The sequence below is a fragment of the Protopterus annectens genome, chromosome 3.part1, assembly GCF_019279795.1.
Source record: "Protopterus annectens isolate FY-2018-M chromosome 3.part1, PAN1.0, whole genome shotgun sequence".
In the NCBI taxonomy this organism is placed as follows: Eukaryota; Metazoa; Chordata; order Ceratodontiformes; family Protopteridae; genus Protopterus; species Protopterus annectens.
Genome location: NC_056732.1, coordinates 1,672,302,864 through 1,672,330,500, shown reverse-complemented (window position 1 = coordinate 1,672,330,500; position 27,637 = coordinate 1,672,302,864). Strand labels below are relative to the sequence as shown.

Here is a 27,637-nt window from a genome sequence, read left to right as displayed (position 1 = left end):
CAGAAGAGTGAGACAGACTATGCAAAAAAGGGAATTTGCATATACCTAGTGTGGGACTGCTAGGTCTTGGAGTATTCTCATTTCTTTTAGATGTGGTGATCTCAGAGTTAGTATAAGTAGTGAGTGTGTGGGGCTTGCTCACCGTCCTTGCAAAAAAAGAATAACTATTGGCATTCTTTGTTTAATTTGGCTGTTTTTTGTAATTGTGAGATTCTGTTATGGATCTTGGAATTGCAATAGGGAGCCGATGGAGTGAGATAAGAGAGATTGAAAGACTCCTAAGAGCCTTTTGAAAGACACTGCAGCATATTTCAGGAAAAGAAGCTTAGTTGCATGGAGTTTGACACAAAGCTAGAAATCAGCAGCAAAAGGCACAATCCAAAAACGTTGAAATAAGTGAGTGCAAGAAACCAGCTGACAACATACATGATGGAAGCAGATGTGTCAGAGTTCACATAAATGGGACTGGCATGGAAAATCATGACAAGGAGAAAGGTAAAGGCATTCAATTGAAAAAGCTGGGTTCTTTTTATCCAGCAGGTAAGGATAGTGGTAGACCCTGTCTTTATTGGTAATCTGTCTTTTATGGTTTTGTAGGGAGGTGAACCGTAACATGTGCTTACTTTATTTGTATATTTATTATTTTTCTATTTCAGCTGGCCCAAGGGCATCGAATAATTATCCTGCAGACAATGGAGACAGTAGTGAAGGATAAGATTAACAACATCGATCAAGTCTGTGCCAAGAATGTCATCTCCTTGGCCTCTGATGAGATGACCAAATCTAAGGTGACTACTTAAGATAATGGAACTCTTTAGCCTATAAATTGCTGTAGTCAGAAATGTGATACTTCTATCTTTGAAGCAAGTTTTCAGTCCTGTTAACTGCTGTATTCCTGCTGTGTAACATAATGCCTCTTATTTGTAACAGTTTGCTGGCAGGTAAGTGTGACTGGCAGTTTTGGAATTGGTCTTTATTAATGATTACTTTCCGTCTTGCTGCTGCTAATGCCCTCAAATGTCCAGCTGCATGCTGTGGTCAACAGTGATTAATTTGTAAAATATTATACCAGTTCTGAGACCACTATACTAAGTTGTAGCTGAAATGCATAATATTTGCAGAACAGTGCCATTTATGAGGGACCAACAATTTGCCATATGGCATGTGCACCTTGCTGACTAGACTATACGTCGCACATGCTAATAAAGGTTTCAGCCTAATCTGTTAAGGCTTTCTGATGAAATTGCAATGCATACTGCAAAAAAAAAAAATAAAAAATCAGCCAGGGACTAGCATTACTTTCTTTAACCATGGGTTATAACAAGGGGATTGTGGGTTTTCATATCCACACTTCAGGAGGCAATTATCATAGTGTTTGCACTATAATTAAATGTAAGTAATCCCTGCTGTCAGTTCTGTATCCAAGTTCAGTGTTAGTGTTGTTATGTAACTGTTAACAGTAGAAATATAAATAATGTACTGTCTCTTTCCATCACCAGTCAGCAATCCTCTAGTTTGCAAAACATTTAATGTGAAGTAGACATGTCGTGTATGGTTCCACCCTGTTATAGATTCTGTTAACCACATGGTAAATGTAAAGTCAGCACTGTTTCTGTTGTACCCCCCCACCAACACACACACACACACACACACACACACACACACACACACACACACACACACCCTTGATTGATCTTCATACGCATGAACTGATGGCATTGGTAAAGTGATGTTACCTGTTGGACCTTCTTTCCCACATCAGCAGATGTCCTTTCATTCACTGCTGCAATATTCTTAATATATGGGGATGTAGCTCGCAAGGTGACCTGACGTCCTGCCAGTATACCAATGCTTTAGGTTGCTGCAGGGTATGCCATATATCACTAGTCTATTGCTTGCATAGCATAGGGCATAAAAGGGATGTCCAGCTGTGCCTTCCTTGGAACTTCTTTGCCGCCAGTCTGAACACCATCCTGTGATCGTTGGTCTGATCACCAGAGTTGTTCTTGTGTTGTACTGGTGTACTTTGACTCAGAGAAGTGTCCTGTTGGGGGCGTTTTTCTTTTATTTGGTTGCTTTGTTTATATTTGTGGTTAATGTCATCCAGAATGGGGAAATGCAATTGTGGGAGACAAATTCCTTATAAAGATTGCCACAAGCAGTATTTGTTTTGCTTGGGGGCTGCTCATGACCATACATCTTGCAGTATTTGTCAGGCCTTTGTCCCTAAAACACTGAAAAGTTGCCTTTCCTCCCTCTAAATGTATTTAGAGAATCAGTGTCTTAAACACTTGGCTCAGGGCTCGATAGAAGGAGCTTCTAGAGCTAAAGTACAGCCACCAACAAAGAGGAGGCCAAGACTGCTAGGTTGGGTTCTTTGGCTGCGCCTTCCTTATCAGACATCTCCCTTGAGACTAATGAAGGCCTGGAGGTTCACCCAGTTCCAGAGTCTGATTCCTCTGCTGTGTCCTGTTCAGAGATTATGTATTCTGCTGCTCGCACATCCTTGGAGACGTTGCAGGCATCTTTCACAAATGTCCAGGGAGAACCTTGGTTTGTGATTACAGAAAGGCCTAGTGTTATTCTATGGATATTAGTGAGGGAGGAAGTGCCGAGAATGATTGTGGAGTGCAGGCCTACATCTGGGCTTTCTACCTTTCATAAGGCAGATCTCCATTTAAAAAATAAACAAAAAACAAAGCATTTATCTCTTGCTCTCAAAGACCCTCAGAATGATTGACAGAATTATACCCTGAGCCTGTTTAAGGCCTTATGGTACTGAAGCAGCCTCAGGAGGGGGGGTGTCACTGTTCCAGCTCCTCCTTGGTCATATTCCCCTATCAAAAGGGTTAGAGATCAGGATTCCTCGGATAAAGAGGTAGATTCTGATGAAGACTCCTTGGCCTACTCCACACAGATTCCTTCTCCTTTAGGCTGTGACTGTGAGGAGGAGGAATCCACCAGCCCACACTCTCCTGTTGAAAAGCTCTCTCTCGAGGATACTATTGTAATGTTGAATGGAGTATTTCAAATGGGATTGCTCTCTGGTGCCTGATGTGCACAAGAGATGCTATGAGCTCCTTCAGATGGATTCCCTTTACACCTTCTGCTGTACCTCCTGTTTTGCCTACCTTTTTCTTTGCTTCACAGGCTTCAGATTCCCAATCCTCTGACTATTTCGTAAGGTGCCAGAGGACTGCAAACATTTATACAAGTGCTGTTCTGCTGATCTCTCTGTAGTTTCTGTGGCTTCTGATAAGCTTTCCAAACTACTGCCTTCCACTAAGCTTCTTCCCTCTGATAGACAGTAGGACTATGGAAATGCTGGGCAAGAAGGTTTCCACTTAAGCCACCCTTCCCTTCAGAGCCATAAATTATCAGATTTACATGACCAAGTAGGTCCTGGCCCAGCTTTCCCAAACTTTAGCTGAACTTTCTGATTCTGAGGTTAAGACTTCTGTCTTGTCCCTGTTGGGGACTTTCTCTCAGGTAGCTAGACACTCCATTAAGAGCAGTTATGATGCAGCAGATTCTTGTCCAAAGCCACAGCTTCTGGTTCTGTACTGAGGAGATATTCCTGGCTACATCTTCAACCTTTGCCTGATGACATTAAAACAAAGGTGATGGATGCCTCTCTGGATAACAAGTGCTTGTTTGGTACTGCTGCTGCAGATTTGTTCAAGTCTGTACAGGAAGAAGACAGAGTTCCAGGATCTGAAACATATTTAGTTTCTCCTATTCCTATGTTTCAAAGGAATGATCCTAAGTCGGACTTTAGGTTCATAGGTGTTTACTAGACTAACGACCAACCACAAGGGCCTTAAGCCTAGCTATGAATTCCAAATCTCTGACGAGTTCTGATACCCTTGATAAGTTTAAGTACGTGTCTGGGAGGTGAACCATTTACAGGTTACCTTTGTCCATTAGAGACATAGGTGCCAAACCAAGGATGAATTTCCAGTTTCCCATCCAATTGTCCAAGTTGCACTTCAATTGGATTGGGGAGGAACTCTGCTTCACATGGATGGGGAACCTGTTCCATAGACTGAGTAGTCACTGGCATGCATACCTATCTCTCCAGCAGGTCCTGTTTATATCACAGGCAAAGTTTAAGTCTTTAGAGTGGGTAATTCTGGTACTGTTTGTTTTGTGAATATGCAGTAGGTCCATCAGAGTGGGGTCTGACAATGCCCTGTATGGCAGGCATAGATGTCTCCTCAGAAGCCTGTAGGAGACAGAATACAGGGAATAGGGCCTTGAGGCAGTCTGCATAGGACATATTACTTGTGCCCTGCATTCTTCTGAGAAACCTCTGTGGACATTCCAGATGTAAAGTATGCCTGGTTAGGTACATACCAAAGGGGGCATTGTACTTAGTGATAGGTCTGATGAATGCCGAATACAGTGGAACAATGACTTCCTTGGACTTGGATGCTAATACCTTTGTTTATAAGTTGCACAGTATAGAATGATTTCCTCACCACTGTAGACACGTGATGACCAAAGGCTAGAATACTTTCTGTGCGTGTCCCCAAGTCCCTGACTACTGGGTCAACTCTAAGGGGTGTGTTGTCAGTATAACAGCAGGGATGGATGACTTCCCAAAGGATACTATTATGCATTTCTTGACATTTAGTTTTAGTCCATGACTCTGACACCAGTTGTTTGTCTGTGTCAGTCCCTCCTGTAGAACATTTATGTCAGTATTTTGCGATCATCTGCAGATATAGTCAGCCAGAGACCACTGACATTGGCCTTGACCTCTGAGAAGTAAGTGCCAAAAAGGAGCGGTCCAAGGACTGATCCCTGAGAGACTCCACTTGTGACTGGCCTCTTTGTAGCAGTGGACTCTCCAATTATAACTTCCTGGGTCCGGTCTGTGGGCCAGTTAGCTATCCACTGGGTGACACATGAGTTTTTACCTAACCTCTTGAGTTTGTCAACAATGCCCAAGTGCACTATTGTGTCAGATGCCTTGGCCAGGTCAAGGTGGGCAGTGTGAACTATTTTGCCCTCATTCATTGCTTTTGTGACCTTCTCAAAGAAGTCCACCAGGTTGAGTAGGCATGACCTTCCCTTGATGAAACCAAACTGGGTTGGGTCCAGTGTCTGGAGGTTTACTAAATCTCTGTTGATCATCTCCATGATAATTCTTTCCATGGCTTTACATATAAGACTAGTGAGACTTATGGGTCTGTACTTTCCAGGGTCTGTAGATGGCCCATCTTTGTGCAGAGGGATGACTGTTGCCTTTCTCCATTCTTGAGGCATGGAGCGTGTTTGGAGGCTACAGCTAAATAGTAATTCCAGAGACCCTGATAGGTCATGTTTCATGCTATTTAGAAGGCATCCTGGGGTTTTGTTTGGGCCCATTGATGCAGTGTTCTTGGTGTTTAGAGAGAGCATTAAGCACCTGTTCCCTAGTGATAGTAGGGAGAGTTATATTTGATGATATTTCCTGAGGGAAGGCTGAGGGGGAGAGAGGAGCACTTGGAGCTGAATTTATCAGTCAGGAGGTGTGCTATATCTTCTGGCTCAGTGTAGGTGACTTCATTTACAAAGAGCTCTGCACACAATTGTGTATTGTGTTTGAGGTTGTGGACATAGCTAAAGAATGCTTTTTGGTTGTCCTTGGCCTGGGAGGCCAAGCTTACCTCAAATTTGGCTTTGATAGACTTTGTCCAGTGAGTTGTTTAGTTTAATGAGAGTGCTTTTATCCTGCTAGGTGCTGCACCGTATAATTTTTGCCATGATTTAGCAAAATAAACCTTGATCAAAATTTTTTTTGTGTGTGTGTGTGTGCATGTATGTGTGTGTATGTATGTGTGTGTGTATATATATATATATATATATATATATTTATATATATATATATATATATATATATATATATATATATAAAATGTATATATGCATAAAAAATGTGTATAAATATATATATAAAATGTATATATAAAAATACAATACAAAAAGTATTTGAGTTTGGAAATTTGCTCTAAGTAGACATTTCAGTTGTGACTCAAGTTGAATGGTCTATGCCGCCTTGTGTGGTTCATATAAAGCCTTTTACATAGGGAAGACTTCTCGAAAGTTTTGGGAAAGCAGAAGCATATTAATGATATTGCAAAAGCAAAATCTTCCAATGTACTTTTTAGGCATATTGCACTTGCACCAGATCACAAACTTTCTTTTGTGGTTCTGGATAGTATGAAGGAAGATCCTAGAGGTTTCACCACTGACAAACATCTTTGTAAGAGAGAATTAGTCTGGATTCTCCACACTTAACGCTATGACTTCCCCTGGTCTCAATGAAGCCTGCTCCATTCTACCTATCCTGAAACTTGAGAGTTTGGAAGGTTAAGTTGTGTGTGTGTGTATATATATATATATATATATATATATATATATATATATATATAATGTGTATATATATATATATATATATATATATATATATATATTGTAGACAGGTTGTGAATCAAATACTTTTTGTACTGTGTTTTTATATATACATTTTATATATATTTTATATACATATTTTTTCATGTGTATGTATGTATATGTGTGTGTATATATATATATATATATATATATATATATATATATATATATATATATACAAAAAAAAATTTTGATCAAGGTTTATTTTGCCAGTTTCATTCATGTTTTTAGTGGCATTCAAAAAGTTTTCTGTTGAGAGTTAGGCATTTTATCTGGTCCCAATTTCTTCTAATTTCTTAAAATTTTAATATCTAAATATTCAAATTTGTAATTACTTAAAAATTGTCATTATTTACTAACATCACATGACTTTTGACCTTGTGTATTTAAGTGATTGTTTGTTATATGGTAGTGCTGAAGAAGTCTATTACCAGATGAAAGCGCTTAACTGCCTTTTGCAATGAAGTGTTATTAAATGGTTGTTGGTCTCATCGTCTTCTGGGTTCATCTTTGGTTCTTGGTGTTTGTGTTATTTGTGGATTACTGCTTATGGCTTCTGGATGAACCCTGAGAATGGATGCTATTGACCTGTCTTCTCAAACTAATGGAATTGGTAACTTCACCTACTGGCTCCTGGAGGACCTGTTGGATTTATAGGAATCTTTGCTTTCTTTGAGCCTCTGATTTCTTTCTGTACTCTCTCTTTATTCAGTAGACAGTAAGGCAGGAGACTCTCTGTGGGGGAGCGGCAGACGCGTGTGGGGCATTGTGGGTGGAGGGAGGAGTTTGAGACTGGAGTTTGGGTCTGGGAAGTGCGTACGAGTTGGGTCCGAGGGTTGGATCCATCGCCCAGTAGTGAGTGAGAAAGAAAATGGACAACACAGATGCTAAGTTATGGTAAGTACATAATTTATAATTAAAATATTTTGTGTAATATAAATCATAAAGGAGCATTTATTATTTCCTTTGAATTTATAACTTGAATTCTGTATAATTCTGATTACAAAAGGGCAGACTACAGCTGATGTCTGATTTTTAAAGAACCATTTTATCAGAACAGTTAGGAGTTCATTTTATGTGTTCGCTCGTTGTATGTTTGTCATTTGCTTCTGTATAACCTTAATTGACTGTGTTTTTTTACATTATTTCTTATTTGGCAGCACTATAATAGAATGAATAGAATGCAGCATAGTGACTGCATGCAAAGAGAGTTAGTTATTGGGTAATGCATGCATTTCTCTAACTACTCTTAAATGTGTTTCTTTAACTACTCTTAAGAAAGTTGCCACCTTGAAAAGGGTAGTAGTAAGTTACATAGACAAGTGGAAATTGTGGGAGCAGTACATGTAGAAAAATGTTTTGGAAGAGGAATAAATTTTAAGAGATGGCAGGAATTGAACAGTTTATGTAATTTTGAATTGACTATATTGAATAGAACAATATTTGCTTTGTATAATGTTTGTAAATGTGAATTTGTTAATATGGTTTGATTACTTTGATATAAATGTAAGATGTGAGAGTGTTCAATCTCGCCGTTTGTTCTTACACATGGGTGTCGGAGCCGATCCTCGGCTCCGAGTCGGCTGCTTAGCAAAGCTTTGCATCCAGAAGAAGCTCGAGACCAACCTACCTCCCACAATCCCCTCTGCCTTTACCTCAGATCTAGTTTGCCGCTGCAACCGATCGCATCGTTTCTGAAGAGCTCTGACCAACTGGGAAGATAAGCTAACTTTTTTTCTTAAAAAATTTTCTTGAAAATTTTTAGGATTCTTGACACATATATTTAGTGTGTATATATATATATATGTGTGTGTGTGTGTGTGTGTGTGTGTGGTCTGGTCATCCTTTTTCTATTATATATAGTTTTTATATATATATATACATATATATATATATATATATATATATATATATATATATATAGTTTTACCATAGGGCCTACCCCACCTACTACTAAACTTAGAATTTGATACTTGCAATATTATTGCTGTGACTTACTAACCTATTTTGACAAATCCTCGAAGGAGTCTGTGTTTTGTGATAGTGTACAGTACTTTTCTTGCAGAATGTCTGAGAAAGCTAAGTCAGGATTTAAGAGGTGTCAGTGTGGGCAGAAGATGTCTGTCACCGACAACCATAGCTCCTGTGTCTACTGTCTTGGCCCTCTCCATCTACAGGAAGACTGTTCTATTTGTCATTCCTTTAGTGGAAGGGTCATGACAGATAGGCGCAGGAAGCTTATGGACAGAGGTCTTTTGAAGCCTGCCTTCCAGGAAGCTCTTGACAAGTCAGACCAGGCTTCTAAATCCTCGAAGCGGAGCTGACGATCTATCCTTGGTTCCGGGACCGAGAGTCGAACCGATGTTTCGGTGCCGACTCTCCCCCTCGGCACGGATCACTTCGGCTCCGTCCTCGGGGTCGATGCCCTTGGCTTCCACGTCGGAGATACCTCCGCGTTCTTCGGAACCGGGGGATTCCTCGGCTCGGGGTCCAGGGGCCTTCGACCTTATGAGGAAGGTATTGTCTTCTCAGACAACCACTTCAGCAGAAGCAACTTCTCCCTCCCATAAAGGTCCGTTGTCGTCTTCTGCGCCCACTACTACACAAAAGCGTCGAGCACCAGTGTCTCAGCCACTCCCAGAGGGAGCCCCTTCTTCCTCGGAGGCTTCATCGGATGCCCCCCCATGATGTTCCGAGGAAAAGATTGTGCAAGAGGAGGCACTTAGATTCTCCACAAGAATCCTTAACATCGGATACTGACTTGGATGAGTCAGAGGGGTCCCCAAAATCACCTTCGGAGGATGTCTCCTTTTCTGACATCCTGGAGATCCTGAAACAGAGAGGTGATTGGCAGGCCCTACCCCCTTATGAGGATGAGTCGGTTCTGCTGAAGGCATTTGGTGCTCGCCCTTCTTCCTCCTGGGTCACTCAGCCCTTCGACGAGTTAATGGAATTAATTGCTCGAAGGGCGTGGGAGGCACCTGACACAGTGGAACCAGTTCCCAGGTAGCCTAACTAGTATATAACTGCCCCTCAGGATAAGTCATACCTCACTAAGGGAGTTCCAGTGGACGCTATGGTGGTGGCAGCTGCCACGAAAAAGGAGATGTCCGAATCTTCCTCGTCCATTCATCCTCCTAACAGAGACTCTAGGACCATGGACAGATATGGGAAGTGCATTTTCAGCTCAGCGACTTTTTCCATGCGATCGCTGAACTACTTGACACACTTCACAAGATTACAGAGGGATCTAGTCAAAGAGTTGGGAGATACCCTCCAGGGTAGTACAGATGCTGCTGTCTCGGATAAGGTTACAGCACAGCTCAATACCCTTACATCTATTGTGAACTCGTCCATGAGGCTCATCTCGTATGCGGCTGAAGGGTCGAGTAGGGCTGCAGCTTCAGCGATTGCTCTTCGTAGGCAATCCTGGATGTGCCTGTGCTCCTTTGCGGAAGCCTTCAAGTCTTCCTTTACTAACGCCCCCTTTGATGGTGCCACTCTTTTTGGCCCCAAAGTAAAGGAGACCCTGACCTGGTGTGAGCAGGAGGGAAAGACTCTGTCTGCTGTCGGAGTCCGTTTTTCCACCCCATCCAGACCGTACCCCAAAGGGCAACGAGGTGGAAAGATGTGGTTTTGTAAACCCCAGGGTTCTTTCCCAGGCACACAGGGTGATGCCCCCTCCAGAGGCGGGGGGGGGCAGAAGTGGAAGACACCGCCCTGGCGGCAGAGGGGGTCCGCAGAACCAAGGCGACAGGGATACCATCCCTGGGAAGCCTTTCCAGCACTCCTGAGAGAAGGCCCGACTGTCCTGCTCTGGAGGCAGTCGGGGGACGCTTAGCTTTATACCCTCAGGCCTGACAAAACCTTACTTCAGACAAACTGGTAAAAAGCATTATTACCAGAGGTTACAAAATTCCTTTTCTATTCCCCCCGTTACCACAAAAAAGATTCCCATATGTACCACCCCATCTGCGAGAACTTGCAGCTATAGAAATCTCAAAGCTGCTAGAAAAAAAGAGTCCTCCAACCAGTCCCGGCGGACCAAAGAGGATCCGGAACTTACTCAAGGTTCTTTTTAGTTCCAAAAAAGACAGGGGACTGGAGGCCAATTCTGGACCTAAGCAATCTAAATACGTATGTGAAGAAAGAAAAGTTCCGGATGGTCACGCTTCAATCGATCCTTCCGTTCTTACAGAAGGACAACTGGATGTGCTCAGTAGATCTCAGGGATGCCTACTACCACATCAAAATGGCCAGATCGTCCAGAGATCACCTGCTCTTCCGGCTGGGAGCCAGCCACTTTCAGTTTCGGGCCCTGCCTTTTGGTCTAACCTCAGCCCCCAGGGTTTTCACCAAATGCATGGCAGTGGTAGCGTCTCACTTGAGACGCCTAGGATTCCGGGTGTTTCCGTATCTGGACAACTGGCTCCTTTCTGCCACCACCGAGCGTCAACTGATACAGGCCAGGGACTACACACTCAGCCTTTGTGTTCAGCTAGGGATTTCGATAAATTTCGAAAAATCTGCGTTACAGCCCTCGCAGCATATTTCATTTATAGGGGCAGATCTAGATACCCGTTCTTTGCTACTAAAACTCCCCTCCGCAAGAATAGCTTCCCTACAAGAACACGTTTCTCTCCTCCTATTGTCCAAAAAATCTCCAGCCAAACTAGTCCTGAAAGTCTTGAGACTCATGTCAGCTTTCCCTCATTGCAGTTCCCATGGGGAGGCTACACATGAGAGTTCTCCAATGGCTGCTGTTCGCACAGTGGTTGTTCCAACAATTACCACTGACACACGAGATTCACATTACGAACACCTGCAAAGCACACCTGTCCTGGTGGTTACAGAGTCTCAGTTTCATCAGCGGCCGACCGTTTGTGTTACCCACACCGTCGGCCACAGTGACCACGGACGCTTCCCTGATAGGGTGGGGGGCATCTTTCAGGGACAGACAGTCCAAGGCGAATGGACCAGTTTAGAGTACAACCTGCACATCAATGTTCTAGAAATGAGGGCAGTGTTTCTAGCGTTGCAACACTTCTCCCCCCTTCTACCTCTAGGGACCATTGCAGTTCAGACGGACAACATGTCCGTAGTCTGGTACATAAACAAACAAGGAGGAACCAAATCTTACCAGTTGTGCAGAGAAGCCATGAGAATTTGGCAATGGGCAGAATCCACGGGTCGCTTTCTGATAGCAACGCACATCCCGGGGTTATCCAACGTCATAGCGGACAGGTTGAGCAGAGCCATCCTGTTACCTCACGAGTGGTCCCTCAACCAGATAGTGGCAGAAAGAATCTTCCGCAAGTGGGGCCAGCCTTGCTGCAATCTATTTGCATCTCCAATGAACGCCAAATGCAGAAGCTACTTTGCCCTGTTACCCCCTCCAGGGGATGTCCCCAGGGACGCTCTGATTCACGGTTGGCCCCCGGGTCTCCTGTACGCTTTCCCCCCTATACCTCTGATACCCAGATTTCTTCAGAAAGCCAAGGACCAGAAGAGGACTATAATTCTCATTGCCCCATTCTGGCCTCGACAGATTTGGTTTCCCTTTCTTCAAGCTCACCAAATGCGGGAGCCCTGGATTCTGGACCCGGTGCCAGACCTACTGACTCATTCGTCAGGAGCTCCCCACCCGTCGCTCCTGTCCCTCAAGTTAGCAGCTTGGCTGCTCCCTACTTAGCCAGGTCTAATCTTCTCTCTACGGTGGTTCAGGACATTCTGGTAGCTTCTCATAAGGCTTCCACTACAAAAATTTACACCGGTAAGTGGAAACGTTTCGTCTACTGGGCGACTGCACAGCATTTAGACCCCTCAGTGGCCCCTCTAAACAAGATTTTGGAGTTCCTGTCCATGCTGTTTCATCAAGGGGCCTCTACTGCCACTTTAAAAGTTCAGTTGGCTGCTATTTCGAACTTTCATGTAGGAGAGAACGGAGCGCCCATTATGGCTCATAGGCTTTGTAAAGCCTTCTTGAAAGGGTCTTTTCATCTTAGACCAACAGTTAGGTTTCCTACAGCTCCTTGGAATCTAAATCTACTCTTATCCCAACTAATGTTACCACCCTTTGAACCAGCTTCTTCCTGTTCCTTAAAGTTCTTGTCCTGGAAAACTCTTTTCCTAGTAGCTATCACTTCAGCCAGACGAGTATCAGAACTTCAAGCTCTTTCCATTAAGCAGCCGTATTTAATTTTTCACCCGGACAGGGTATCATTACGCACCAACCCTTCTTTCCTCCCTAAGGTTTGTTCAGTTAACAACATTAATCAGTCATTTGAGCTTCCCACATTTTTCAAAAACCATTCCAGTAAGCTGGAATATATGTTGCACAAGTTGGATGTTCATAGACAACTCAGATTCTACCTAGATAGAACTAAAGACCATAGAAAAGCAGACCAACTCTTTATAGCCTTTGCGGACAACAAAAAGGGCATGGCAGTGACGAAACGTACTCTTTCCAAATGGCTAACCAATTGTATTACCTTTGTTTATTCTGCTTCTAATCAGAGTTTGCCCACCAAACCAAAGGGACATTCTACTAGATCAGTTTCTACATCTTTGGCTCATGCGGCTCGTCTGCCTTTGGACACTATTTGTGCAGCCGCCACTTGGTCTAAACCACATACGTTCATCACTCATTATAAAGTGGACAGGACTTCCAGGGACAGAGCATCTTTTGGTTCCACTGTGCTCAGGAACATTCTTCCGTGAGTCACTCAGGGTAACGGAGCTAGGGCGCTACCCATGTGTATGAACAAGCGAGATTGAACACTCTCACATAAAGAAGTTATGACCTTACCATAACGCTCCATGTGGAGTGTTCATCTCGCTTTGTTCATTCCACCCTCCACCCTCAGGTCTGGAAGAACGTTCGGTTTAGAAGTCTGGTCTGTTTGTCTCCCACTAGTGGTCTCTCTGTTGTTCTACTGGCTTGAGCTAGTTACGTTCCTTATGTATACGTATGTATTCTTTATAGGTGATTACATTGTTATTGCTGGATCTGGTGTTGTTTCTTGCAAACTAGATCTGAGGTAAAGGCAGAGGGGATTGTGGGAGGTAGGCTGGTCTCTAGCTTCTTCTGGATGCAAAGCTTTGCTAAGCGGCCGACTCGGAGTGGAGGATCGGCTCCGCCACCCATGTGTAAGAACAAAGGCGAGATGAACACTCCACATGGAACGTTATGGTAAGGACATAACTTCTTTTTTTGCCTGTATCGCAAGTGATAATTCAGTAAAGGTGTTTCCTTAAAAAAAAGTTGCCACCAACATCAGACTTAATTCTGGAGATGATTTTTGTGTGTGTGTGTATATATATATATATCAGTTGAAGGTTAAGGAGAAGAATAGCAAACGCAGAAAGTGTTTCTATTAATTAAGTATGCAACCACAGAAAACAAATGTAACAGTGGTTCTGGAAAGAGGTGGTTAATAGGAAGTGATATTTAAAAGCCATACAGATATAGAGATAACCGATAGAGAATACTGTATATGAAGAAAAGTGTAGGAAGGCAAGGAGTTGGGATGTTAATAGTGTCCCAGTTTATTATATCAGGACTGTATCCTTTAATTTCCAATGCAATGATTAGAAATGCCTTCATGAAAATAAATATATATTCAACAGTGGGGCCAGACAAAATCACTGGTATTTCCTTAAGAACTAAAAATGAAATAATACCTACTTTACAACTTATTTTCAACAAATTGTTAAACGCATTGTTCATGACACTTGGAAAATATCACCCCTTTTCACAAGAAGGAGAGGAAATACTTAGTAATTATAGGTTAATAAGTTTAACTTCTGTAATTGTTAAATATTTTGAAGGATGCTTACTGGAACTAATGGATATTTCTGATGTTGGACTACCTGCAATGAATATTGATCAGCATGGCGGTCGATTAGCATTTGAAAGACATGCGTAGAATGGGCGTGCCTTAGTTGAAGGTTGGGTGTCGAGCTGGCACCTGTAAAAAAAATCTACTGCCAATCATTAGCGGACCGGAGTTCCACTGTGGTGATCCCTAACCGGGAAAAGCTGAAAGAAGAACAACCTTGTTACTGGAACAAATGAATCACCAGCTACTAGGCTGGAGGGTTACACATACTAATGGTACTAGTACAAACTCTCAGCTTGGTGCCAACCCTGATCCCCCCAATTTTCCTTCGACACAGAGAATTATGGTTCAGTACAATAATGGGTGTAGCAGCAAGGAATTTGCCGACTTCCAAAGGTTTAAGGACAATATTTTTGATATGCAGCCAGTTAATGAAGGTGAGCCTGTAGTTAATTCTAGTGTGGAGAAAAGCCAGGCTTTTTTAGAGTAATTTAAAACATTTGAATTCAAACTGTTGTCCTTTTTAAAAACTTCAGTTAGAGAACATTTATTTGAAAGAAAATTTGAAGCAAGGACTGGTCCCAAAGGGTCTGCACATTTGGTGGTTCCCCAGTGGTGTGGACAAAAGGGTCCGACTTTCATAAAGCCTTAATTGATGTGTTCAATAAAGCTGGCCAAGAAATCATCAGGCTTATTATCTGGAATAATGACTTTATTGGCTGAAAAACTGTCTAGGGAAGTTGATGAACTTAATGATGTTATGTTCTGACAGTTTATTTGACTTTTATTTCACCAACTATAATAACATTTTCAAGAAGATTGATAATGTGTGCCAGTCAATTTATGACAGAATGCTAAAAAAGTTAAATAGAGAATGTGAAGCATATACCAAGGGGCAGGCATACCTGGAACCATCACTTCCTACTCTTAGGTGATTGGCTGAATCGAACATGGTGATTGACAGGGCAAACGAGGTTAGAAATACATCCCCTTTGCGAGTTATGTCTCCACCTACACAGTCAACACAAGCAGAGAGTGTTAGGAGATCAGAACGGATTAAGGAGAGGGGAGAAAATAGTAATTCTAACTTTGAACAGCTTGGACCACGTCCTCAAGTGGCCAATAATGAAGGTAATGTAATAATCGTTACAAAACTGTCGGGTGGCAAAAAAACGTAATGGCAAAGGGAATAAGGGAAAGAACTGAAGAGGTCAACGGAACAGTTGGTAAGTATTATGTCAAACCAGCCAACTGTTGCACAAAGTTTTCCAACAACAGAGAATGAACTTTTGAATACTGGTAGTGACTTTAACAACAGTTTTCTTATTGCTAATGACCTTTCCTTCGTTAGGAGTGTAAAAATTTCCTTGGATGTTGCTAATATGACTGTTAACATGGCTGGCAATGTGGCTGCTGTTGAAAATACTGTTGATAGACCTTTGCTAATCAGTTCATGTTACATGATGGGGATAGATGTCGTGAGTGATGCAAATAGTCATGGAAGTGATTTGATTTCATTGAACTTCACCTGTAATAGTACTGTTATCAATAATGCATGTGAATTCATTCAGAGTAATGGTCCTGAATTGATATGTAATTCTTCCAAGGACTTCACAATTATTCCAAAGTTAATTTTTCAGTAGCTCATGCTGATTTACTCAGTAAAGGTTTAACCTATGTACCTGCCCGGAAAGTTGATGTAGCTGAGGTGCTTATGGATTTGAAATTGTATACCAGGAAACTAAATTTGTCACTTTGGTTCAAAAATAACAATAGTGACCTGAATACCAATAATGAACATGTTAACAGAAAGCCAATCACCTTTAGTCCACCTTTGAATAATTTGTTACTAATTTATGAAAGGATGTGTGAGCAGGACATTCGCAAGTGTTTTCATAGGAATAATAGTAAGTGTAATATTAATCTCCGTCAGGAAGAAGAAAGAATGTTATCTGATTTAAGTTCTAATGGTGATATTAGGATCATGAAACCTGACAAGGCTGCCAGGATTTGTATATTTAACTCTAGTGATTATTCCAGCCAAATGTTTGAGTTATACACTGACACCTATAATGAGATCTCTAGGAATAACTTGAACTTTGCTTATAGTAAAATTAACATCATCCTATATGACATGTGTATGCAAGGTCAAATAGCTGGCGATACTTATCACTATTTAGTCATTAAACACCCTGTGGTTGTCAGCATTTTTGGTATATAAAAAATTCGTAATGACCTAAGCCATCCTCCGTTAAGACCCATAGTTGATAAAGGAAGACATAAAACTTTCTATTTGGCTAAATATGTCAGTACGGTGTTAAAACCATCGGGCAACAAGATTGACCATATTTATAAGGACTCCTGGGACTTTCTTACCAGGTTAGCCAAAATTGAATTCACTAATGATTGCCTGCTGGTTACTATAGACGTCCGAAACCTGTACTCTGTTATCCCACACAATGGTGGACTAGAATGGCTCGAAGATATACTATTTGATATTGGTGAGCTTGAATTTGATAAAATCAACACCAAGATAATATTGATGGAGTTAATTTTGTCTAATAACTTTATAGTCTTTGTAGGCCAATTATTCAAACAATGTACTGGAGTTGCTATGGGTGCAGCATGTACCCCTAATTTTGATAACTTAGTTATGGTCTATTGGGAGAAAAAATATATTTTCTGGCGTCCTTTCAAGATGTGTTGGAGTTTCTATACTAGGTTTTTGGACGATATGTTTATTGTATGGGTAGACACCATAGAAAGACTAGTTGAATTCATTGACTATATTAATGTGAACACAACATTCTTAAAGTTTACATATTCTGTGGACAGAGATTCTATGACTTATTTGGATATTAGATTGGTCAAGGATTACACCAACAGGTGTTTCTTGTCCAGTATTTTTAGAAAGAGCACTTTTTGTAATTCATACCTCCATCATGATAGCTGGCACCCACCTTTTCAAAAGAAGCCAGTAGTAAAAGGGCAAATGGTGAGACTAGCTAGAATGGTGTCTGACTTAACATTTCAAGAAGTGTACACCTTATGCAATATGCTCATTAACAGGGGTTATCCTCCAGATTTATTAAGAAAGTTCAAAGTGAAGAGTGTAAAAAGAGGAACAAGGGCTTTTATAAACCCCTGTTACCATGACCAAATAGAGAATACATGGATGAGGCTAGTAGTAATTTGGTTAATAAACAGAGTAGAGCCACTGGTTATGATAAAGCATGTATTATTACTTGTGGGACAAATGCCTATGATATTGTGGACATCATCAAAAATAAATTGCTTTTGATTTCTACAACAACTGAGTTGGCCAGTGTTCTAGGTAAATGTCCTAAAATAGTTTTTCGCAAAAATAGGTACTTCAAACACATACTGGAAAGACACTTGGAGAGCCCAAGACAGTCGTCCTAGAGGTATGTTTAAATGTGCACACTGCAACCAATGCCGCTATGTATTAGAATGTAATTATTTTGTCATCAACAATTGGAAATTACTGTAAGTAGACATTTCAATTGTGACTCAAGTTGGGTGGTCTTTGTCGCCTTGTGTGGTTCATGTAAAGCCTTTTACATAGGGAAGACTTCCCGAAAGTTGAGGGAAAGCAGAAACATATTAATGATATTGCAAAAGCAAAATCTTCCAATGCACTTTTTAGGCATATTGCACATACACCAGATCACAAACCTTCTTTTGTGGTTCTGGATAATATGAGGGAAGATCCTAGAGGTTTCACCACTGACCAACATCTTTGTAAGAGAATTAGTCTGGATTCTCCAGACTTAACGCTACAACTTCAAATAGAAAACCAAAATTACCAAAACCGACAAAGCTGCAGGCAGAACTTTGATAAAAAACTTTAATTCATAAAAGTAAAAGTAAGCTTTTTCACGGTATATTTGACCACTTCATCAGACTCTCTTCATAAATCACACAATCCACTTAAATAGCAACTAAGACAAAACAAAACCATTAACATCAATTAACTGATGATTCCTTAAAGGGACAATCACAAAAAAATACTGTTACTGTGACATTCTAAATATATATACTGTTATTAATAATACAACAAAACAAAGATATATATATATATATATATATATATATATATATATATATATAAATGCATACATAAATATATAAAAGTATATATAAAAACACTGCTGAAATCAATGTTTTAAAGGTCTTGCTTTCAAAAATGGTTTTAAGGAAACAACCTTATTTAAACCTAGTGCTTTGTCAGCATTTAAAGACAGAATCCATTTTTGTTCAGTGGATTCTGTCCGATTCCTTGTACCCCCCCCCCCCTTAAATTTTCAGAGATTATCTCAAGTACTAGAAACCTGAAATTCTGGTCTGCACCATATCTTGTTATATGTTTGGCAAGAGCATTACTATCTTTTCTATTGCTAACATCTCTCTGATGCTCTAAAATTGTATCTTTCAGTTGTCTATTACTCATACCTATATAGAAGGGATGGCAAATAATACATAAAGTAAATAATGATGTGAGAGTGTTCGATCTCGCCGTTTGTTCTTACACCTGGGTTCGGAGCCGATCCTCGGCTCCGTGTCGGCCACTTGCAAGCTCTGCATCGAGAAGAAGCTCGAGACAACCTAATACCCACAATTCCCCTCTGCCTTTACCTCAGATCTAGTTTGCCGCTGCAGCGTTCGCATCACTGGGTCGAGCTCGAACAACTAAAGCTAAGATTAAGATTTTTTTCTTGTTATTTCAGAATAATTTTATTCTAAAAAGTTTGTTTAGTGACTAAGTGTGTGTGTGTGGTATGGTTGAGGAATTCTCGGTCCCGTTTAAGTTTAATTTTAAACTTATTAGAGTTTCCCTCGGGGCCTACCACCCCTTACTGGATTGACTACCGGATAGACATTTTTTCTTTTACTGGATTCGACAATTTCACCGGATTGGACTTACTGCTGGACTTGACTTCTACACTTTCTACCATATTAAGTTTAAGATGTCTGAGAAGGTAAATCTGGATTCAAGCATTGCCAGTGTGGGCAAAAGATGTCAGTTACTGACAATCATAGTTCCTGCGTCTACTGTCTTGGCCCTCTCCATCTGCAAGAAGACTGTTCTATTTGTCATTCTTTCAATGGGAAGGTCATGACAGATAGGCGCAGGAAACTCATGGATAGGGGTTTGTTAAAACCTTCTTTTCAAGAGGCTCTGGATGCTTCAGACCAGGCATCAAAATCCTCGAAGGAATCGAAGACGTCGGAGCCCAAGTCATCGGCTCCGAGCTCTTCAGTTAAGGTTCGATCACCGGTTCCACAGGCTTCGGGACCGAGTGTTCAACTGTTGTCAGTTTCCGAGCCTCGAGTCTTGGAACCGGTGACGGAGCTCCCTCCCCCGACACTGTTGAGGTCGGCTCCGTCTTCGATTCCTTCGACCCGTTCTTCCAGGCCTCTCTCCGACACCGATGTAGACCGCGTGGTGCAGAAATTAATGGAGAATACGGCCTTATCCAAACTCATCTCGGTTTCCTCTCAGTTGGTGTCGAGACTTGAAGGCCTTCCATTATCTCCATCTGTTCCTCCTCCGAGACCTGTCCAGTCTTTGGAGCCGGAAGAAGCTGATCTACTGATTGTGGAGCCCTCGGTGCCAGAACCGTCCTTTTCTCGGTCGGCTCCGTTCACCTAGACTCCGTCGGATCCGGTACCGGAGTCTCGGAGCCGAAGATCCATCCTTGGTTCCGGGACCGAGAGTCGGACCGATGTTTCGGTCCCAACTCTCCCTCTCGGGGCCTCGGCTCGGATCGACTCGGTTCCGTCCTCGGGGTCGATGCCTTCGGTGCCTGTTTCGGGGATTCTTCCCATTTCTTAGGAACCGAGATACCTCGACTCGGGACCCGGGGGCCTTCGACCTCATGAGGAAGGTGTTGTCTACCCAGACAACCACATCAGTAGAAGCAGCCTCTCCTCCCCATAAAGGACCGTTATCCTCCTCTGCACCAATGGCTACATCCAAGCGTCGAGCACCTGTGTCTCAGCCACCCCTGGAGGGTGCCCCCTCTTCCTCGGAGGCTTCTTCGGATGCTCCCCGAAGAAGTCCCTAGGAAAAGATTGTGTAAGAGGAGACACTTAGATTCTCCACAAGAATCATTGACATCGGACACTGACTTGGATGAGTCAGAAGGGTCCCAAAGTCACCTTCAGAGGATGTCTCTTTTCTGACATCTTGGAGATCCTAAAACAGAGAGGTGATTGGCAATCCCTCCCCCCTTCTGAGGATGAGTCAGTTTTGCTGAAGGCATTTGGTGCTCGCCTTCCTCCTCCTGGGTCACTCCGCCCTTGATGAGTTAATGGAGCTGATTGCTCGAAGGGCGTGGGAGACACCTGACACGGTGGAACCAGTCCCTAGAAAGCCTAATAAGTATATTACTGCACCCCAAAACAAGGCTTATCTCACAAAGGGAGTTCCAGTGGGCCTTATGGTGGTGGCAGCGCCACGAAAAAGGAGATGTCGAATCTTCCTCATCTGTCCATCCGCCTAACAAAGATTCTAGGACTATGGACAGGTACGGGAAGCGCATTTTTAGTTCAGCGGCTTTTTCTATGTGATCCCTGAACTATTTGACCCACTTTACCACTACAGAGGGATCTAATCAAAGAGTTGGGAGATACCCTCCAGGGTACTACAGATGCTGCTGTTTCAGAGAAAGTTACAGCACATCTCAATACCCTTACATCCATTGTGAACTCGTCCATGAGGCTGATCTCATACGCAGCCGAAGGATCGAGTAGGGCAGCAGCTTCAGCGATTGCTCTTCGTAGACAATCCTGGATGCGCTTATGTTCATTTATGAAGCCTTCAAGTCTTCCTTTACTAACGCCCCATTTGACGATGCCACTCTCTTTGGCCCCAAAGTAAAGGAGACCCTTACCCGGTGTGAACAGGAGGGAAAGACTCTGTCTGCTGTCGGAGTCCGTTTTTCCACCCCATCCAGACCGTACCCCAAAGGGCAACGCGGTGGAAAAATGTGGTTTCAAAACCCCAAGGATCTTTCCCAGGCACGCAGGGTGATGCCCCTCTAGAGGCAGAGGAGGGGCAGAGGTGGAAGACGCCGGGCGGCAGAGGGGTCCAAAAACCAAGGTGACAGGGATACACCCCTGGAAAACCTTTTCAGCACTCCTGAGAGGAGGCCCAACTGTCCTGCTCTGGAGGCAGTCGGGGTCGCTTAGCTTTATACCCTCAGGCCTGGCAAAATCTTACTACAGACAACTGGGTAAAAGCGTGGTTACCAGAGGTTACAGAATACCCTTCCTATCCACCCCCATTCCAAAGAGAAGACTCCCAGATGTGCCCCCATCTGAGACCCAGCAGCTATAGAAATTTCAAAGCTGCTAGAAAAAGAGTCATCCAACCAGTCCCAGCGGACCAAAGAGGATTCGAACTTACTCAAGGTTCTTTTTAGTTCCAAAGAAGACAGGGGACTGGAGGCCGATTCTGGACCTAAGCAACCTCAATACCTTCGTCAAGAAAGAAAAGTTCGAATGGTCACGCTTCAATCGATCCTTCCATTCTTACAGAAGGGCGACTGGATGTGCTCAATAGATCTGAAGGACGATACTACCACATCAAAATGGCCAGGGCGTCCAGAGGTCATTTGCGCTTCCGGCTGGGAGCCAGTCACTATCAGTTTCGAGCCCTGCCCTTTGGTCTGACCTCAGCCACCAGGGTTTTCACCAAATGCATGGCAGTGGTAGCGTCTCATCTGAGACTCCTAGGATTCCAGGTGTTTCCATTATCTGGACGACTGGCTCCTTTCTGCCACCACCGGCGTCAACTGATACAGGCCAGAGATTACACTCTACAACTTTGTGTTCACCTCGAATTTCCGTAAATTTAGAAAATCTTTACTACAGCCATCACAGCATATCTTATTCATAGGAGCGAATTGGATACGCATCATTTAATTCTAAGGCTTCCTCCAGAAAGGATAGCCTCACTACAAAGCCACATATCTCTTTTTCTGTCATCCAGAAAATCCCCAGCAAAACTGGTTCTGAAGGTTTTGGGTCTCATGGCAGCTTCTCTCATTGCGATACCATTGGGAAGACTGCACATGAGAGTTCTACAATGGCTACTGTTTGCACAATGGTCGTTCCAACAGCTACCTCTGACACACAAAATTCTGATTACAAACACATGCAAATCACACCTAGCCTGGTGGCTTCAGACTTGCAACCTTTCCAGCGGAAGACCATTTGTGCTACCCACGCCGACAGCTACGGTGACCACGGACGCTTCCCTGATAGGGTGGGGGGGCATCTTTCAGGGACAGACAGTCCAAGGTGAATGGACCAATTTAGAGTACAATCTGCACATCAATGTTCTAGAGTTGAGGGCAGTGTTTCTAGCGTTGCAACACTTTGCTCCCCTTCTTCCTCTAGGGACTATTGCAGTTCAGACAGACAACATGTCCGTAGTCTGGTACATAAACAAACAAGGGGGAACCAAGTCTTATCAGCTATGCAGAGGCGCCATGAGAATCTGGCAATGGGCGGAGTCCACGGGTCGCTTTCTGATCGCAACGCACATCCCGGGGTCATCCAACGTCATAGCCGACAGGCTGAGCAGAGCAATCCTGTTGCCTCACGAGTGGTCCCTCAAACAGTCAGTTGCGAAGAAGATTTTTCAAGTGGGGCCAGCCTTCCTGCGATCTTTTGCGTCTCAATGAACGCCAAATGCAGGAGCTACTTTGCCCTATTACCCCTCCAGGGGAAGTCCCCAGGGACGCTGGTGCATGATTGGCCCCCGGCTCTCCTGTACGCTTTTCCTCCCTTTCCCCTGATCGCAAAGTTTCTGCAGAAAGCCAACAACCTATAAAGGACGATAATCCTCATTGCCCCATTCTGGCCTCGTCAAATTTGGTTCCCCTTTCTTTTGCAACACTGCATTCGGGGACCTTGGATCCTGGACCCAGAGCCAGATCTACTGACTCACTCGTCAGGGGTTCCTCACCCTATGGTCACTCCATCTAGCAGCTTGGCTGCTCCTTCCCTTTAGCCAGGTCTGATTCTCTTTCACCTGCAGTTCAGAATATACTAGTGGCTTCTCATAAAGCTTCCACTACAAAGACCTACACTAGTAAATGGAAGCGTTTTGTCTTCTGGGCAAACTCACAGCATTTGGACCCTGTCATAGCTCCGTTAAACAAGATCTTGGAGTTTTTAACAGAATTGTTCCACCAAGGAGCTTCTCCTGCCACTTTAAGAGTGCAATTGGCTGCCATTTCCAACTTTCATGTGGAAGAATGTGGGGCACCTATTATGGCTCACAGACTTTGTAAGGCCTTTTAAAAGGATCTTTCCATATTAGACCACCAGTTAGAACCCCTACATCTCCTTGGAATCTAAACCTTTTATTATCTAAATTGATGTTACCCCATTTGAACCAGCCTCCTCTTGTCCATTGAAGTATTTATGGAAGACCCTCTTCTTGGTAGCCATTACATCCGCTAGGCGAGTGTCTGAACTTCAGGCTCTTTCTATTAAACACCCTTATTTGATCTTTCACCCTGACAGAGTATCTCTTCGCACTAATCCATCCTTTCTCCCCAAAGTTTGCTCTATCAATAACATTAATCAATCCATTGAATTACCTACCTTTTTCAAGAATCACTCCAATAAATTGGAGTATATGTTACACAAATTGGATGTCCATAGACAACTTAGATTTTATTTGGATAGAACAAAGGATTTGGATAGAACAAAGGATCACAGGAAATCTGATCAACTTTTTGTAGCCTTTGCTGACAGCAGGAAAGGTGTAGCGGTTACTAAACGAACTCTTTCCAAATGGCTAACTGATTGTATTATATACGTTTATGATTCTTCAAATCAAACTTTATCTGTCAAACCCAAAGGACATTCTACAAGATCAGTGTCTACATCCCTGGCTCATGCAGCTCGCCTACCATTAGACACGATTTGTGCAGCTGCTACTTGGTCTAAACCACATACATTCATCTCTCATTACAAAGTAGACAGGGTTTCTAGGGACAGGGCAACCTTTGGTTCCACTGTGCTCAAGAACGTTCTCCCGTGAGTTCCTCAGGAACATGGAGCTAGGGACGCCACCCAGGTGTAAGAACAAACGGCGAGATTGAACACTCTCACATATAGAAGTTATGTCCTTACCATAACGTTCCATGTGGAGTGTTCATCTCGCCTTTGTTCTTACATTCCCACCCTCCCACCCTCAGGAAGAACGTTCAATTTGGTGCCTGGTCTGGGGTATTCTGCTTCTGCACTTGCAGTGGTTGTATATATATGATGTACATGTGTATATATATATATATATATATATATATATATATATATATATATAGATATAAGTTTTCTTGCTTTTAGGTAAATTTTTGGCATGAGTGTGTTCTCTCTCTGACTGCTGGTTTGCTTGCAAACTAGATCTGAGGTAAAGGCAGAGGGGAATTGTGAGCATTAGGTTGTCTCGAGCTTCTTCTCGATGCAGAGCTTGCAAGCGGCCGACACGGAGCCGAGGATCGGCTCCGAACCCAGGTGTAAGAACAAAGGCGAGATGAACACTCCACATGGAACGTTATGGTAAGAACATAACTTCTAATTATGGGTCTTGCAATCCCCATAAAAATCTGTTTCTGTCTTAAATTTCATGTGGCGATGTACATAATTAGTTCCTGTATGAATATATTTACATGTTGCATAGTTTCTACATTTAAAAGTACCATTCCTATCAGATGCCAATATCGTATTAGGTATAGAAGCATTGTAACATAAATGCCTTTTTAGTGGTTTATTATTCTTGAAAGAGATGTGTGGTACTGTATCTATGACAGTTCTTAATTCGTCTACAGTGTCTAATATGTCCCAATTTCTTTTAATGATATCACAGACCCTGTAAATATTAAAAGAGTATGTTAAGGGGAACCTGACAATCTCTGTCACTTTCTGTAACCTGTCCTCTTTACTACTTAATGTTTCCGTGTAGTAGGGTCTACACTTACCCCCTCTCTCTTTTAATGTTGGCAGGGTGGCCTAATGGTTAAGGTGTTTGCCTTACAAACACAAGGTGCAGGGTTTGAGTCTCACAAGGGATAATTGGCTAGGCTTAAAATGGCTCACAAGGGCAGTTAGCTTAGTACTAATCTATTAACCTATGAATGCATCTATTATGCATTTATCTCTATCTTTCTCTTGATAGCCTCTGTCTAAGAAATCTGTTTTCAGAGACTCATGTGCTAAATTTAATTGTTCATCATCATCATGAAGTCTCATAACTCTGTATACTTGCCCTTTGAACACATTTCAAGAAGTATGCCTGGGGTGCATACTACTCTTGTATAACAAGTTGTTCTTTCGAGTAGGTTTCCTATAAGTACTGGTCACTATTTGAGCTAACTCTGTCTTCCTGACCTTAATGTCAAGGAATTCAATTTCTTCCCAGAAATACTTGTATGTAAATCTTACTAAATCAATAGATTGATGCAAGTATTCTATAAATTGCACTAATTTCTCAGCTGAACCATTCCATAAAAGAAAGATGTCATCCACTAATTGTGTATACCATAAAATATGTCTTGTGACAGTTTCTCTCTCATTGTACCAAAACAAGGTTGAAATCGCTGTTTGCACACACTGTACCCATTGCTATGCCAACCTTCTGTGCATAGAATTGCTCTTCAAATAAAAAAACATTGTTCTCCAGTACAAGATCTAACAAAGCACATAATAAATTGGTCTCGTCTGTGGTAAAACAATGATTGGTGTTCATAAAATTTCTGATATTTTCTATGCCCCAAGCATTGGGAATCACAGAAAAAAGTGACACTGTGTCTATCATCACCAAATAATAATAATTATCTAAATTAGAGGTAGCCACAAACAACTTCTGTAAGAAACTTCTAGTATCTTTAAGAACTGTATCACAATTGTCCAACACAGAATGTAAATTATTTTCAACAAAAATAGAAAATTGCTCTGTTACCCAGCCTTTCCCAGATACTATTGGGTGCAGTGGTGAATGTACTGCATTTTGATGCACTTTCGGTAGACCATATATTATTAGTACTAACGGTTGCTTGACTTCAAAATATTCACAGTTTTTCATCAATCATATCAGTCATAAGCATATCAAACATATATAATGATACTTTCTCAATAATGGCATTAACAATGGGTTTAGAAATACAAGTATAAGTAGCATCATCACATAATAATTTACCCATCTGTGCCCTCCACTGTTCCCTGTCTAATACAACTGTTCCTCCACCTTTATCAGCTGTTTCTGTAGACTTCATACTTTCACCAGGTGTCAAATTATAACATTTGACTTTCTCTTTAGATTCACTCTCTTTCCTTATCTGTTTTTCACTGATTTCAATAAATGTATCTATCTTTACATTACATGGTGGAATGAAGGTGCTAGGTTTCTTAAAAAAGTTAGTATCATTATTACTACTATTAGGAAACAGTTTTTAATGTAAGAGTCTTGCCAAACAATCTTAAATCAGTCAATACATCAGTCAGGTTAGCGTTTTGAGCCGGGATGAAGGACAGACCTTTATATAAAAGTGGTAGTTGTGAGGAGATGAATTGCACCGAAGAGATATTAATTGCTAGATTTTTTTACCTTAGTTTCCCTGGTCCCATTGAGTTCTGACTCACTTCTATACTGGAAAGACTCTGTATCCTGCCTTCCTCCCCCGACTCTGTGATCTGTCTCTGATGGGAAAAGGATTCTCCAAATTGAAGGATGTAGTTGTCACAGTTCTTAAATCCATGTTCGAAGTCATCAGTTCGAAAAAACTCTCTTCGTTTCATCAGCATTAGATTTTCTTTTCTTTTGTAGATGTAGCATTGGCGTTCTTTCTCCATTACTATCCTGTCGAAGTTGCTCAGAACTGCTTCTGGTCATCTGAACATGATCCGTTCAATTCATATCAACAGCCTCTCCCACAATAGATGGCATGGCTAAGTCCGTAGAGTTACTGATTTGCCTGGTTAAAGGCTCTATTATTTGTTGCGAACTTTCAGAATTGATCATGGAAGTAGGCTTACTTTTACTCCAACGTCAAAACTGCCCCACAAGAGAAATCACAGATGTCACGGTGCAGTTTCTTGGTCTGAATCAACTGCAGCTTTCTCTCATACGCCATAATATTATCGTAAAGTGTCTAGTTTATCACAGGTAACTTTAGCGGAAAAGGCATCATAAATTTCATTTTGCAGTACGTTAATTTGTTTTTGTAGCACCTTCTCTTCTGGGAGAAAGAAATCAATTAATTACATATATCCACAGCTAGTTTGTAAATTAATGACTGTCACTTCAGCAGCAAGTA

At 42.1% G+C, this 27,637-nt stretch overlaps 1 protein-coding gene across 2 annotated transcripts in view; it reads left to right on the top strand.

Annotated features, from left to right (window-relative positions):
• Window positions 1-27,637, top strand: part of MROH1 (maestro heat like repeat family member 1) — a 2,449,684-nt gene that overhangs the window by 317,092 nt on the left and 2,104,955 nt on the right. For both annotated transcript variants that reach the window (XM_044067698.1, XM_044067696.1), the window contains exon 3: window positions 657-788. In XM_044067698.1, the coding sequence (XP_043923633.1) occupies window positions 657-788 (132 nt within the window). The remainder of the gene's footprint in view (window positions 1-656; window positions 789-27,637) is intronic.